Source organism: Chaetodon auriga, chromosome 4, assembly GCF_051107435.1.
Source record: "Chaetodon auriga isolate fChaAug3 chromosome 4, fChaAug3.hap1, whole genome shotgun sequence".
Taxonomy (NCBI): domain Eukaryota; kingdom Metazoa; phylum Chordata; class Actinopteri; order Chaetodontiformes; family Chaetodontidae; genus Chaetodon; species Chaetodon auriga.
In genome coordinates, this window is record NC_135077.1 from 4416594 (window position 1) to 4433765 (window position 17172).

A 17172-nucleotide genomic window follows, 5' to 3' on the forward strand; every position below is an offset into this window, starting at 1 on the left:
GCCACCCACCCCTCATCTTAAAAGAGCCAAAGGAAGCCTTTAGGTGTTGGTAAGGAGAAGTTTCTCAATATGTTACCTAACACCCCTTAAGGCCCTGAAAGATCCACCACATTAGAGGAGCAACAACAGCATCAGCTCTGCTCAGCTGCCATCTGGGTGTAAACGAGAAACCTCATTTGTAGAGTGTGTGAGTGTTGGATGGGGAGGGGCTTTGGGGAGAATTGAGTAATGTAGCCGAGGGTTGATGAGTCAAAGCTGAGTTTGGCAATGACTTTTTTCTCCAACTGAAAGCATCAGTGTACTGCGGTAGTTTGATGTAAATGGTGAGGTCACCATTTAAGTGTGATCTTCTGATAAGTGTCCATAGCTTGTTTACGAGGTTTTGCAGGTTATGCATCCCGGCCGTGTTTTGTGCGTGCGCTGGCAAGCACACGTTTTGTGCTTCGAAGCTCGGTGATGGTGATTAGCAACTTTGGCTTTGACAGTGTGGCATTTGTTACAGAAATAGGACGCTGCTTTGCTCAGATCTCCCCCAATGTGAGATCTCAGCCGCTGTGATGGCTAAATGCTTTTCTTGGTGTCGGATAGAACTCTTTACACACGGCACGAGATTGTCAGTGACTGGAAGGAATATTCCTGTCATTGTGTAAAAAACTCCAATTTCAGCTTCAACAACTGTGTTTTCACTATAATTATTCTTATCATATTTGAAACCCACCCAGCGCAGAATTACACGTGGGACAAAAATAAGCGTTGTTTCTCTCCCGAGAAGTTGCCTTTTTTTCTTAAGAAAGAACGTTTTTTTTCCTAAAAGCAGAGTTATGGCTTGTGATGGCAGGAACTCACTAATGACTGAGTTGCTGTGAGCTGGTTGCTGTGTGTGACTCTAGTCTATGCTCTCTCATGTAACTCTGAGTTTTTGGGAGCTCAAATATTGTCCCATTTAGTGTCAGCTGCGGGGGAAAACAAATGCCTGTGCTCATTTTCTTCAAGATGCCTGAGGCTGTGTTATGATAGACGCAAAAGGCTTAATGGGGGTGTGGGGCAGACGTTTCTTGCAAGGGTGGGAATGGCGTGGAGGATTGTGGGTCATGCTAGCTCTGCAGACATAAGCACGTACTACCAGCGTAGTTAGTCCAATTACATGCTTCAGAAATGTGAAGTCCAGTGTCTGATCTTGTTTTGCCACTCATGCCTGTCCATCTTCACATGTAGCAGGGGTGGGACTGCAGAAGTTTGGGGATTCTTCAGACCGCAGACAACTTTTTACAGAAAAAGTCAGACCATACGGCTCTAAAAACGGTCATCCGAAGAGAAGAAAATGCAATACAGGGTTTTTGTTTGTGTGAAATGTCAAGGATACATCTAAAATAACGGCCTTGTTTCTTTCTCTCAAACTAGTGAACGCAGTCATTTCGGCATCCAGTTGGCTTGTTTAACCTCTAACCTTTCACCCTGTCTTGTTGTGTCACAGGTGCCAGAATGGATGAGGCGGACAAGTACAAACAGCGCCTGGAGGCCATCGCTGTGAGTCTATGCACCCACACAAACACAAACACATGTGATTAACTGTGAATGGATGAATCCAGCAGCTGATGTTTATGTTGAAGCAGAGTGGAACTCTATGCACACGACTGGAAAAAGAGGTGTTTGGGTTAATGACTGTCTGAAGTCGACCTCTCAGACAGGTCAAGTTAGCCTGTGTGAATGTGGACACCTCAGAGTGCTGGCCTGATATTATTAAGGCACAAGTTTTTATAGAAAAAAATAAAATGTACAGGCTGATGGTTCATCCTAGACCATGTGTAGGCACATTGCCTGGTCTTTACCGGATCTCGTGGGTCCTCAGAATGCGAAACATGATGGTTTTATGAAAGTCAGATCATTTCATGGCGCAGAGACTCAAAATACAGAAGAAGAGGGATGTCCAGCTGTCTGTTTAAACTGCTCTGAATTCTAACCATTATTTTAATGCCACTTGATTGCTGTGTTTTCACACATTTAGCCAGCTCTGCGGCATCTCCTGGACAGTTTCTCAACAAAAAGTGACATAGCCTGACATGCATTGCAGTCCTATAGGCAGGTGTACAAGTGAAGTGCCACGGCAGTAGTGGCAGCCCGTCTACTTCTGCCTTTATTTTAGATCGTCTGCACAGAGAAAGAGGATAAAGAGACGACGCTCTCTGAGCTGTCCGTAACGCCTAAATAATTTATTGAATGTGCAATGTGGTGAGCCATGGTGTCCCTGGTCCCATGAAAACAACATCGGGTTGCCACGGGTACAGCTTCTCCAAGCATTATGGGATATAGAGTACACCTGATGTCTGTGGTGACAGTGTCCTCATGACAGATGGTTACCAGGTTTTTTACTCTTTCTCACTGATGTTTTATTCACTGCCGTCTCTTCCTTTTCTCTGTTTCTGTTAAGTAATTTACATCAGCTTGTTTATATGTCTGGCTGCTGATCTGAGCTTCTCAGTGCATCCGTCTCTTTGTTTGAATAATAATAATAATAATTTATTTGAACTCCGCTCGCTCTGACTCCCTCTCTACCAAACCATCAATATGTCTACATTCACGCTCTTTCTTTGCAATTTCTCTCCTTCCCTCCTGCTTCTTTTCCTCTGTCAGGAGAAGCGTCGGCTGCAGGAGGAGCAGGACAGAGCCAGGAGAGAGATGGAGGATGAGAGGCTCAGACTACAGCAGCTCAAGGTGTGACACACATACACAGGATGATCTAACCCGTCTCATCCATGCACACACATATTCACACGCAGCCTTAATTTCACTCAGCTAAAAATCCTCTACAGACCCGTTCTGGCTTGTTAGCGAGCAGAAAGCATCCAAATGTGTTTCCTTTTCTCACACATGCACACACAGTTGAACTGCGCAACCTTCCACACTTCCTGGTTCTTCCAGTTTCTCGCAAGGTTAGAGGCAAGCCTTCCTTTGCTGAAATCAGTTTTTATGTGTGTTTACACACCCTGCAAGTCACAGAGCTGCTCTATTGTTTTCACATCATTTCCACACTGCCGTTCCCACTTCCTACTCCACTGTGTTACACTGCCCTGGGGCACATTCCTCAAATTGTGTGAAATTCATGCACCATGTGTTTGCGTGCACACAGATACACATGTGTGTACCAGTGTGGTCATGCAAGAGACTGTTTTGCATACGCCTACCATATCTGTGTGTGCATGCAAGTTTGCACCAAACATGAATAAACTGCACCTGCGAGATCAAAAGTCAAGCTGCAAGAGGCTTCAAAGAGTATTTTTAAATGATTATTTCTACACTTGCTCTCTCACAGAGGGTGATATCATCATAGCTTTTAGTACATTCATTAGCTTTGACATTGGACTCGTACCCCAGGGTAGATGGGAGGATGTGATACAGAGGGAGCAGCGGCTTATACGCAACTCCTGACCTGCAGGAAAGTTTAGAGAGGGCTCCATCCAGCAAGCCGAGGGCACAGGGAGGGGAACAGAGCAGGGCTTGTTCTGCGCTGCAGGAGACAACACAGAGATGGTTGTGTGACGCTTATAGTTATGTAGGTAGCTACAGGCTAACTGTTGCCAGATTTTGAAAACGTGGGGCTATAGGCTGCAGGGGAATATGGGTTTTCAGCAGCTGGCTTTAGAGAGAAGGAGAAAGCATAGCTGCTAAAAATTAGGCATTTTTAGTGGAGTTCAGTGCATATAGCCATTTAATTATGATTAAAAAAGATAATCCTGGCTATTTCACTGGATTAGGTTTACTAAAAGTTCCCTGCAGACAGACTCTGTTTATAGCCACTTGTCAAGGTCAGTTTAAGACCTGCGTTCTGGAGCTGGCAAGAGTGTACTGTCTAATGGTGCTGCTCAAGGGCACTTTAGCTGCACAGATGCTTTCTGAAATAAGCACTTGAACCAAGGTCAACTGGTTGTAACATGGCTGCCATACTGGCTGCCAACCTGCAGCCACTATTATTAATCCTTACATGAAGGGGAACACAGCTGTTTTTTCTGTGTTTGAGTGAAAAATGTTTTTCCTTCTTGACAGAGAAGTTTTTTTTTACAACTATCTCAATGAAGCATTTAATATCTACATTGTTCAACCATTTGAAGATTTTCCAGGGATTTTCCAGCGCCTCTAATAAGTCAGTTAAGTCTAATCTTATTTGTCTGTGAAGAAGTTCTGCATATAGCAGCAGAAACACATATGGGCAGTAAATAATGGAAGACTTGCTTTGATAAGCCTGACAAGTGGCACCGTAACTCCTGTCATCATAACCTCATTTTCATGTCACCAGGGTTCACTTTGTGATTGTGCAGTCGTGTATATCACCACGTGTGTGTTTGTTTGATTTGATTTCTGGATGCAGCATGAAATATGTCCAGCTTTTGTTGACACTGCAGACCTGCAATAACTTTACAGGTCGGCTTTGGAAAGGAAACTCACACAGTGTGTGCACCTGTGTGGGATGTGTGCATCACTGTTGCATATACAAAAACACAGAGAGAGAGCTTATGAACAGTTTGTGCTAGATGTCCAGTGGGGGTCTGCAACGAAAGGTAAAGCACAAGAAAGCAGTGGAAATGGACTATTAGACTTGAAGGAATGCTGTGTTTCTGTGTGTCTCTTAGATACTTGTAGCGGTCTGTTTAGAAGATGACGTTCTGAGAACAGTCAGCTCGAGAAACTACTGAGAATTGCACTCTTGTTTGTGTAAAACTTGAAAGTACTTGCTTCAGTGTTCTGTTTGGAGGGAATAGTAAGTAGCCTGGGGCAGCTTTCGTTCCTTGGGTCATTTCTTTTTACAGGAGCAGAATAACATGAGAATAAGACGTTCTGTTTCTGTTTTTCTGTCTCTCACCTTTTTTTCTCACCTTCGCCACTCAAATAACCACGTTTCACTCCACCTTCCCCATATCTGGCCACATCACTGCTCCGTACATCTCACTTTTTTTCTCTGACTGTGTCTGAAATCACTGCCTCAGTCACTCATTTATTGTTCCCCGCATCATAAACAGTCTGTAGTTTACTCTATAGTGAGTAGTACATTTAGATTTCTGACATTTTTGAATAGTCATCGTTGTGCGTTGTCCTGCTTCTAAGTGGTTTTTGAGTGTAAGTTCACAACGGAAAAGTGAAAAATCAAGTATACCGGAAACAGGCTACAAACAGTATACATTTTAAAAATCCCTTGTTTTTTAAGTGTGCTGTTAGTTAATGTATTCGCAGTGCAGTGTATCAAGGACATGATGGACCTGCTCAGACCTGCCTTTTTTCTGCAAATACAGCCTGACCTTTAAGTCTGAATGAGAATAATAGTCGGTGTTATCGGTGGATGTTAGCTTATCACAGATCTCTCAGATAGACAGTCAGACACTGTAGTAACTTACAGCAATGCTAAAGATCATTGAGGTCATTGATTACCAGTTTCAACGTTGCATGTTTTGTCCACCAGGAAGCATCGACTAGTTATTGTACAGCTGTAAATGATTCTGCTGAGTACATCTCAGTTGCAGTGCAGTGCAAGTATACGTATCAAAATGTTTGTTATGTGTTTGTGTTAAAGACAAATGCTAGCAGAGACATTAAAGGGATAGCTACTGTGATCTCAGCACCACAATGTCATCAAAGTATAGCACTGCTTAAATCTGTCTCACTCTCCTCTCTCTTCCCCTTCCTCTTCTTCACCTCCTCTGTCTCACACCAGAGGAAGTCTCTGAGGGACCAGTGGCTGATGGAGGGAGCCCCCTTGTCCCCAACCTCCCCGGACGCCCAGAGCCCCCGCTCCCCTCTGTGGGGCTCCCAGGCCCAGGAGATCGAAAAGCGCATTGACAAGTACAGCCACAGTGTGTGTGTGTGTGTGTGTGTGTGTGTGTGTGTGTGTGTGTGTGTGTCTGTCTGTTAGTTAGAGCTAGGAGACGAGGACACAGTTTGTGACTGCCTGAGACAGTTAGCAGAGCCGACAGCATGAGGGAACTGTCATTTTTGTTGTATTGTGTAAATGAAACTTCATATATAATTGATAGTTGCCTCATTCCCTTTTCTGCTTTTGTTTTCTTGTAATTCGTTGCTGTCGTACATTATGTACGCTTTGGCAAAGTACTGAACTCGCCTGCGGAGAGTGAGATGGTGATCCAGCCTGCACACGTGCCACACAGGGCTAGACTTTTCGTTATTACAGTGGACAATGTTGTCAAGTCCCTCAAGTCTCCAAGATCCCAGTCTTATTATTGCAAAGGTCCACAGCTTTGTCTCACTTTTCAAGAACACTCCTCACACACACACACACACACACACACACACACACACACACACACACACACACACACACTGTACATGGCCTCTGGAGGAATTTAAATATAAAAACTGTGACTAGATTGGGATCATAAGATAGAGATATTGAAGTTATCAGATTTGAACATTTAAAGGCGTCAGAGTCTAAGAGTGCATTGTTGGTATCGTTTTTATGTGTTTGCTTCTGTGTGTACGTGTGTGTCTGTGTCAGGTTGCAGTCACAGAGTCAGCGGTTGGCAGAGGAGGAAGAGAAGCTGAAGGAACAGATGGAGGTTGGCCAAGCGGTGAGGAACTTGCGTGCGCACACACACACACACACACACACACACTTGCCCACTTGGAATATGTGTTGAACAAGCTTGCTCCATCATCTTCCATTAGGCAGAAAATTTCCCACAACTTCTGTCTGTGGCTTTTTTCCATGAATAATGCATTTCCTCTTTTAATGTACCTTTGATGTCGCACCTCTTGTTCAAAAGCAGGAACTTTATGAATGTACGCCTCTCTGTTACATAAACAATTCAGCACTTGATCCACTGTGGGATTATTGTTTCACCTCAAGCCAAGCGCAAGTATGTTTACCCCACCTCGCTGAAGCTCTTTATAGTAGAACAAAAGAGTTGTCCTTCCTCTTCTGCCGCCTGCTCCAGGGTCTCTTTAGTAAGGCTTTCATAGTTATCATACACCCATCTTAACTTTGGCTTTTGGAATTCAGCTAAAATCAACCGGAAACATAAACAGAAGATTTCGTTTTTAATAGCTATTACAGCCGATCAGCCGTGCTGGCTGTGACGGAGGGGACGTTAAATGTATGACCTTATCCTCTGTGTGAAAATACAGCACTTTTAACAGCACCTGCCAGCAAAGCTTCCAGCGAGTGGGCAGACTGAGATTGAGTGACAGCTAATATCTGGCACCTCAAACAGGCACAAGATGAATTTTCATTATTTTGTTTGCCTTTTGCTTCCTGATGAGACTGGGGATATGACGGTGTTGAGTGTCCTTGAAAGTGGCTTTTTAATTGTAAGGTACACACGCGTGCATGATTACTGTTTATCTATGCAGATCTGATGTAGTTAAGTACACATTACAAACTGTAGAGAGGGGTCAAGTTTTCAAAGGCCATGTAGGGCTCTTCAGCTCAATCGCTCCCCCTTGTGACCAGGCAGAATGTCACGGCCTTTTTAACAGCTAAAATCATCACTGTCCTCCATCTGAGAGACCGCAGTGGACACATTAAGTAGTTCAGTACATGCTGCACTTGGCTGTGCTTTTCAGAGCCAAGGACAGTTACTTATTTACACAACATGAGGGAAAATCTTTCACAGAAATGTTCTTGATTGTGTCTGTTTCCTCATATCCTCTGTGATGGTCCAGCATTTGCATTTCATTTGTTATCTTTTTATATTCCCTTCACAATACACCAGAGATTCATGCAGCACAACACAAACCGTTTCACCAGTTGAGTCACAGTGAATTTAATTCCTCCCCTGTCCCTCTTACCCAACAGGAAACAGTGAAAGTAGGAGAGGACAGAGAAGGTAAGTGGGATCAGATAAAACCTTTTTCCACAGAAAAATGTTAAACTTACAGTGGACAGTGGAAGAAAGTTGCATTTCCATTTGCTTTTTTACCAGAGAAAATGAGAAATTGATGTAAATTTCACACTGTAGAGGACTTGACATGAGCATTTTGAAGCCATTTTACAAGCTCTTAACATCCACAGACTGTAAGAGTGCAGAGCGAAGCGTTGCTGTCATCCATCTGCTAGCGGTTTTCAAACCTGTTTGAACACTGTGTTCTGTCCAGTACATGTCAGCACTGTAGTTCTCTATCACGTTACAGCCACTGTGTGCAAACACACTGCTTTTTTGACTGCCACCACTTGTTAGCCACAGTTGTGCCTCTAATGCTACTCTTACCTCATCACTTCTGTACATATTGACTAGATTTCATTTGTTTAATGTTTGGACTCTTTCCTATTTTTCTCTTTTTACTTACAATAAAAATAACTTGGTTACTATCTGTAGAGAAGAAGCATGTTCTTAGTCAGAACTTTGTAGTCTTCTAGTGTTGCTCTCGTGCATCAATATCATAACAATGGATATGTGTTGAATAAGCCACTCTGTAATGCAGTCTTTTGTGTGGAGCTCATAATACAGTTCCAGGTGCATCTTTGTCTGGATATTTAAATTTAAAGGTACACTATACTCATTTTTGTCACTTTTCTGAGAAATCAGTGCTCCATCCGGTACTAATTCATGATTTCTGCACTGCATGTCTGAAAATACGGCCACTGTACCTGCTAACTTTGCAATAAATACAAATAATTTCTTCCTCAGATATAGCCCATGATGCTGTTGTGCAGAACGGGGAAAACAGTGCAACAGGACTGGGTGGGTATGCAACTGACTCGTGTCATAAAATGCACGCAGACATACACCACAATACTCACATGATGTACGAAATAAATCCTGCACACATTAAATCACATCTGTAGCTTTGTTGACATCTTATTTCCTCTCCATTCATCCTCTTGTTAATTCTGATCCAGTCACCATCTTACCCCAACACATTAAAGACCACAACACCCCTATGGAAGCACTGCTCTGCATGCATTGTATATGCTGATCTGAAGAAAATATATTATTAAGGAAGGAGTCAAGTATATGGTGGCATGTACTTAACAAAAAGTTGATACACACTGTGATGAATATTAATGCATGTTTGATAAGGTTTTGCATATATATTTATGCTAACAGGCCCTCAAGTGCATAACTTGCATTTTTAGAGGGCAGCGGGTACGTGGACATGTCAGTGGAGACGCTGCTCATGCTGTCAAAGTGAAGAGAAGAACTCTTAAAAAATGAAGATATACCCATCCATTTCTATTTAAATCATCCAGCATCTATGACCTCAGACTGCAGAATCTAAATTTGCATCTAATGCATGTTCTGTGCATTGCATATTTCTCTCACAACAAAGCCTTAAAGTGATTAGATTTTACATTTCTTCTCTTGTGTTTTGTGACTTTTCCTTTTTTCATGATGGTACAATATATATCTGCTTACAATGGTTGTTACATTCTGCTCTGTAACAGAAAGAAGGCTCCATTCATTAGTATACAGTTCATGCCCTGTAGCTAAAGTTGGCCTTTATCAGCTTCTGCATTTTTTATCAGAGCAGAGGTGAATGACTTTTCTGCGGAATGCATGGAGATTCATAGATGTGTGGACGTTTTTTGTTAACCGCATTACAATAAATTAGCTGTATTGAGCACTGGCATATTGGTGGCAAAGCAACCTCTAATTGCAATCAAGTAATAGTGCATCTCCACCAACTACAATGGGAAGCTAATAATCAGTGTTAATGACACTGTGGCATATTGATTGCAAATTCACTCAGCGTCATTTCAGTGGATGAACAGCACTAACTATTCTAATTAAATCTCCTCCTTTACTGACAGTGATATTTATTTGATGTTCTTTCTTTAGAAACAACTGACGATGAAGTGAAGACAGACCAAAGCACACTAGTGGATGGAACTGCAGCTGTCCTAACAAATGGTGGAGGAGGTGTAGAGGCAGACACCAGTCCTGATGCTTCAGAGCTGAGTAACCAGTCCACCACCAACGGACCAGTTGTGGCCTCTGACGGAGTTACTACTATGAATTTGGTGCCGGGGTTGAGTCTGGGTGTTTCTGAAGCAGAGCCTGGTCACATTCAAAATGTTGATATTAATGAGGAGGAGGAAGGGACTCTGGTGATGAGAGCAGAATGTGTGATCATCACGGATGAAGGGGATGATGTTCCTGAGGATCTTTTGCCTCAGGAAGATCAACGGGAGACCATGCAGGCAGAGGAAACCCCTCTGCCAGAAGCAAGCCTAGAGCAAGGGGAGGCTGTGGAGGAGGTAGTAAGAACAGAAGCAGCTCCAGAAACATTCACACAACCAGAAGAGAGTGAGGCAACAGAACCCAATGCAGAGGCACAACCAGCGACTGCAGGGGGAGACATACAGGATGGCGTCAAAACAAATGGAGATGGAGAGACAAAAGCTGAACAACAGGAGAACCAATCAGAAGAGCCAACCGCTGTGCAGGTGCAGTCCCCATCCAATGCTCCAGAGGGCGCTATAGTAGCCTCAGTGCCAGTCTACTCTCAGTCTATTCTCACCCCCAAGCCAGAGGCTGAGGGTGCAGCTGCAACGTCATCAAAAGCTCAAGACCCTGTCACTCTGCCTGGCCAGTTCCAGGAGGTGCCCCTGGCCGATCCCCAGGAGAAGCAGAGGACAGAGGCAGGGCCGGCCGAGCAGGAACCCCTTCTGTCGCAGGCCAGAGACCTCAACACCCGTTCAGAGCCCGCAGCAGCTAACAGCCCCGCCAGCACAGAGACACAAAGTCCGACCCGGGCTGGCCAGGGAGAGGAGACTGAGGCGCCCAAACGCAAAACCTGCCAGTGCTGCTCTGTCATGTAAATGCCCTCTCTGTACATTCATTTCCTCTCTCCCTCTTCAGTATGCCAGAATTCTTCAGTCTGTCTCTGCTGTTCAACTCACAAGACACTCCTTCCTTCGCCTCTTTGTTTTATGCGCCCATCCTTTTTCTAATCAGCATACTTCCCTTTCCTCCGCTACCCCCTGCCCCCGTTCCTTGTATTCATCTGGAAACTTCCTCATCCGATTCCGAGTTTTGATTCTCCAGGAGGAAGTGAGCTCCCTCCAGTGTGAAGACAGCGGAGGACTGGACTTGTCATTCTATAAGTGCCTTGAGGAGTTCTCTACCCAGGACTATACTTAAGCATAAAAACAGATATTTTAAACTGTTGTATGCACATATGAAATTCATTGGGTAAGTTTCATCATCTAAATATGAGATTTAACTTGGAAAATCCAAAGATGTTGAGAGAGGATATTATTCTAATTTAATAACGCTGAAGCTGAATTATTTTATTGATTTTAGTCTTGTTAGAGGTATTTTTAACCAAAGTAATGGACCTGAGCATTTTTATTCACTCTGTAAACAGGTTTTGACAATACACACACTAATACTATGACATGTCTAATTTATAAACAAAAGCATGCACCACTGAATATTTTCTGAGCAAAAGAACAATTATTTTGAAATACCTGAGACTATGAATTTTGTATTTTTACCAGATGAGCTTTTTTAGAGAGGCTCCGAGCTCCTGACATAAGCTCTATGCATGGATGTATATGCAGTACTGTATACAGAAATGTGGAATTGAGAGTGTCTGAGATGTCAGCTTTGAGATGATTGACAAATGATTTAATGATTAAACTGACATTTGTGATACATTGCCTGGTGCACTTGATGTTCATCCGACCTTTCTGTTCCTCAAACAGTGGATTTGACCCCAAATCCACAACATTGCTTAATGCAAACACACACACACACACACACACACACACACACACACACAAAACAAACACTGTATAATGTTCAACCATTTGTTATTTCTTACTTACTCTCATTCCTAAACCAGGGACAGGTGGTGTAGGACAGCTGTCCTTCATAGTAGCTCCTGCCACACTTAAGGAAATGGGTGGGAGTATGCAGTCCCCCTCAGACAATCAGTCTATCTGTGCATGCAGCTTTAGTTGTGGTAAATCCTCCCCAGGGGAGAAGACAGGAACTAACAGGGTCTATCTTTGAGTGATCCTGCAAAAAGAGCAGGATCACAGGGACAGAGCTCATGGGATGATGTACCTGGTGTCCCCTGCAACAACTCTCAAAGTTCCCTCTCTTATGCAAGTACATAGAGCAGCACAGCCCTCTCAAGGGCCAGACCAAACTCTGTCCCTGGGGAAAGGTACGCAGCGGTGAGCCCTGTAACTGAAAATAAGTCCCGCTGAGCTGAGAGCTCTCAGGGGGTGCTGTCGACAACAGTGGAAATTCAGAGAATCAGCACGTGGAGCCAGTTCCTCTTTAAACTAGATGAATACTTATACTGCTCTTGTGAAAAGAAAATGACAGCGCTCTTGCAGTGTGCTGTGCAGAGCCACCTCACAGTTTTCCAAACAATCCACATCATCCATCCCTTTAATTGGTTAAACATGAAATATGTAATGGAGTTTTGCAGATCATTTAAGTTCAGCTTCTTGGAATTTTCTTACACAGCTTTCTCCAGTGAAGTCAAGTGTCAAAAACTTGCTTCATAAAACAATTTCTAACAAACTATGAAAAAACAGGAACCAGGTTTTGCTGCTATTCTTGGATGACAGATTTGTACAAGCATTCTCTATTTAATGTTTCACTGATCAGTTATTGAAGATTATGTGCATGTCTATAAACTCCAGGTCTGTGGGTGGGTATACACTATACATACTTTGGATATGTATAATGACTTAAACAGTGTATGTATAGTTCTCAAGGGTGTGTCTGATTATAAGCATAAAAGCAATGACTCTAAAGGGGCAGATTGTGTGTACTGCGGACATACACTGGTGACACTGGTGTTTTAGCTGTTGGTTTGGCAAAGGCTAGAAATAAACATCAGTGAGAGGAAGGAAAGTGTACAAACTGAGAATCACAGCATTTTATTCAACTCTTATTTTACTAAGCCAATCACAGAGAACACAGGTGGACTCTGCTCTCTCAGTATTGTGAAACTGGATTTTTCTGATGCACCCTTAAAACCAGGCAAACTTCTAAACTGGCACCACTTTTCGACGAAAACTGCAGTGCAACTAGAGGAGTCTAGATGTCCAGACATATGCCATCAACATACAGAGACATGTTTGCTGCGCGCGCCATCGCTCTCCTCTGCTTGGTGTCTGTGAGCCATTCAGCTCCTCTGACCTGTGAAGACCTGCTAAAGCCGTTGGATCAACTGGATCCTCGTGATTTGGAGGGCAGATGGGCTATGGTTGCAGAAAGCCTGAAAATCATTGAGTCTGAAGAGCCATTTGCACCAAGCGACAGCATAAGTATCGACTTCCACAACTCAACGTTCATCAAAGTCAATCGTTACAATGAACGGTGCCATTATTTTTCCGAGAACATCTCACTAGAGGGCCCTCACTATAACTTCCAGGTCGGACAGGTGTATAACTTCAGTGGGACCCTCTTCTATACGTCCTGTGCGGACTGCGTGGTGTTGAGCTTCAAGGTGGAGTCACCAAAAGAAAAGTCAGAGGAACTATGCCTATTCAGCAGAAGGAGGGAGGTGGATGAGACGGAGCTGAGGGAGTTCATAACTCAGGTGGAGTGTCTGAAGATGCCTGAACATGTTGTGATGGATCCTACCAAGGAGCTTTGTCCAGTCCGGCCCCACTGCCCCAGCTCAGACTGAGGAGAAAACAGAGAGTCCAAAGGCTCAGGAGACGTCAGTACATGATATCTGTTGACACATGAATAAAATGAATGTCAATACATACAGTGTCCGTGATTGCTTTTGTGTGTATGGAATATGAGACTTAAAGACGATATATAGAAAAAGGACGAGTTAAGTCAAACACTAAACCAGCAGCACATAAAATGTAGTATTTTTGGTTAATCAGCTGCTTATTTAGTGGTAGTCAGTTCATCCCCTTCATGCTGACCTGTGTGAACTACAGTTGCTGCCACACTAGTGTGTCTGAAGGTAAAGTTAGGTACATGACTTTACCTTTGGACTTCGGAGTCATTAGCGTTGTTGGGATGCACATTTCAATAAAAATCAATAAATATAGAGAAACAGAGGCAGTGGGGCCTGTATTAAATGTTCTTTTATTTTGTACTACACATGTCAGGCTACTGGTCACCACTGGCTTCATGACATCTACATGGTAACAACAGAACTCCCAAGGGCTGTTGAACACAAACCAAAGCAAAAGAAGAGTGAATATTGGACTTGCATCCATCAGGTGGCCACAAACTTGACACCAAATAAACTCAAATGTTGCTCTTTGTCTGCAGGATGATTTGTTTGCCACTTTATGAGGTGATAAATAATCACTTTGAAATAGTTTTATATTGTCTGCTGACACTAATCTCCATACTTAAACAACCAAGTACTTGCAGTATTCCAAACCAGGTATAGGTGAGTTTGAATAGTGTTTTGTTTTTTTTTTTTCATTCCTTCACAGACACAGATGAGTAATTAATGAAATTAGTGTACACAACAACAACACAACTATTCGCAAACCAAATATTAACACTGAACACAATATTTACAGAACTTCAATCCAGAAAAAGCACCAACAGTAAGACTTTTTTTCCCTGGTTTATTTGAGTGTAGTATTGACTGACCATGAACATTGAACGGAACAGTACCACAGGTGAAAATGAACCATCCAGTGTAAACAATAAGTAGCACAGAAGTTAAAATTTTCTTTCATTTCACAATCACACAATGATCTGATCTGTTGCAAAATTGTGAAACATTTCTGAAACAGCTATATAACCAGCAAAGTCTCGTTGCCAGACACGATTTCAATAGACATATAGAAACATGTTTGCTGTATTTGCAGCCGTCCTCTGCTGCCTGGCTGTGAGCCATTCAGCTCCCCTGGCCTGTGAAGACTTGGTCCGGCCTTTGATTCAACTGGATCCTCATCATGTGGAGGGACAATGGGCTTTAGTTGCAGGCAGTCTGAACGACACTGAAGCTGCAGATGCCCTAAAAAGAAGAGACAGCGTAACTCTTAATTTCCACAATTCCTCATACACCCAAGCCAACCGTTTCGATGGTGAATGCAGTTATCATCTCCTCAACATCTCAATGGAAGGACACATCTTTACTTTAAAGGTGAAGACCTACAACTTTACTGGAACCTTCTTCCGTACATCCTGTGCAGACTGTCTGGCATTGAGCCTCAATGTGGAGTCATCATTTTCTAAGTCAGTGGACTTCTACCTGCTCAGCAAAAGGAGGGAGGTGGGCCAGACGGAGATGGAGGAGTTCAATGCTCAGGTGGAGTGCCTGAAGATGCCTCCACCTGTTGTGATGGATCCTACCAAGGAGCTTTGTCCACAACAGACTGCCAGTGAACCAGCAGCTCAAACTGGAGAGAAAACAGAGAGACAAAAGGCTTAAGAGACTTTGTTAAATGAGATCTGTTCACACAGGGTGAATAATTGTTCATGCATAGCAGCATCATTTCAGTTTATTCCACCAGAAAAAAATAAACCATCTTGAAAAACATGAAATGTTTTGAGTATTTTTCACTCTACCACATTTATCTGACGGTTTTAGTTAGCAGTTGCATTTCAGATTAAGACGTTATAAAGACATATCTTTATATACAGTCTGTGTGGTAAGCTCATAAAATACAGCACATTGGTGTTGATGAAATCAGGGGTTTCCTACCTTTTTGACTTCACTTACTCTTAGAAACAACAGTGTGTAGTTAGGACCCTTTGTCATGTTTCAGGTGAGCTGTTTGCAGAACACTAAACTTCTCTCAGAGTTTTATTCAAGGAACTCATTAATGCACAAGGAGGTCAAATTATCCAATATTTCAGATTAGAGAAACGTTCAAAAAATGGTTTAGTTCCTGCATATGAAATTGTTAAAATGAATGAGTCCTAAATAGGGTTTTGAATGAAGGACTTGTGATGGAGTAATAATAATAATAACGATAATAAACTTTATTTGTATTGCATCTTTTATACAGGAATTGCAGTTCAAAGTAATCACATGCACCAACTGAGTGCCTTACATAACAAGACAGACTGGACAACAGATTAAAAAAATAATGATAATGTAAAATAAAGTGTAGGATAAAATCCACTTGATAATGATTATAAGGATGAAAATAAAAATAAAGACAATGCATAAAACCACAGAATAAAATGATCAAATATAGGTAAAAGATTATTACAGTAAACAGTAAAAGATAGATTACATAGAATGCATCAAATGAAGTAAAATACAACATTTTAAGCCTTTTGTCTCTCTGTTTTCTCTCCAGTTTGAGCTGCTGGTTCACTGGCAGTCTGTTGTGGACAAAGCTCCTTGGTAGGATCCATCACAACAGGTGGAGGCATCTTCAGGCACTCCACCTGAGCATTGAACTCCTCCATCTCCGTCTGGCCCACCTCCCTCCTTCTGCTGAACAGGTAGAAGTCCACTGACTTAAAAAATGGTGACACCACATCGAGGCTGAACGCCAGACAGTCTGCACAGGACGTACGGAAGAAGGTCCCAGTAAAGTTGTAGGTCTTCACCTTTATAGTAAAGACGTGGCCTTCCATTGAGACATTGCGGGAATAATAACTGCACTCGCCACTAAAACGGTTGGCTTGGGTGTATGAGGAATTGTGGAAATCAATAGTTACACTGTCTCTTCTTTTTAGGGCATCTGCAGCTTCAGTGTAGTTCAGACTGCCTGCAACTAAAGCCCAACGTCCCTCCACATGATGAGGATCCAGTTGATCCAAAGGCCGGACCAAGTCTTCACAGGCCAGGGGAGCTGAATGGCTCACAGACAGGCAGCAGAGGAGAGCGATGGCACATGCAATAACAAACATGTTGTACAGTTTGACGGCTGTCAGTCACACTGTAGTGTTAAACGGAGAGTGTGGATGCTGAAGAGGTCTGGCTGGTTTTATAGCTGGATCAGAAACTCTCACTTTCACAATACAGAAGTACGCCTCTTCACCTGTGGATTCAGTGATTGTGAAATTATGTTTTTAGGACTGTCTGTGACTGTTGATTGTTTACAGTGGAGTTTTACTTGTTGACTCTCTCTCTTACCTGTGGTAACTTTGTGTGTGGACTGTTTGCTTTTCTCTCTACTTTCCTGCATTTAAGCTCTGTGACATTAGTATTTGAGATGGAAAACCAGGAGCTGAATAAGCTGCAGATATTAACTGGAAGTGCTCTGAGAAAGCAAGTTGCACACATTCATTTTCTCACGGTATTTTATTTCACTTATCT

General features: G+C 42.8%; 1 protein-coding gene across 1 annotated transcript in view; it reads left to right on the forward strand.

Annotated features, from left to right (window-relative positions):
* Positions 1-11603, forward strand: part of palm3 (paralemmin 3) — a 32887-nt gene extending 21284 nt beyond the window's left edge. Inside the window, exons 2-8 of the mRNA XM_076727504.1 lie at positions 1475-1527; positions 2632-2712; positions 5702-5829; positions 6500-6572; positions 7799-7829; positions 8631-8684; positions 9783-11603. Coding sequence (XP_076583619.1) covers positions 1483-1527; positions 2632-2712; positions 5702-5829; positions 6500-6572; positions 7799-7829; positions 8631-8684; positions 9783-10765 — 1395 coding nt within the window. The 5' untranslated portion in view covers positions 1475-1482 and the 3' untranslated portion in view covers positions 10766-11603. The remainder of the gene's footprint in view (positions 1-1474; positions 1528-2631; positions 2713-5701; positions 5830-6499; positions 6573-7798; positions 7830-8630; positions 8685-9782) is intronic.
* The last annotated feature ends 5569 nt before the right edge of the window (positions 11604-17172 follow it).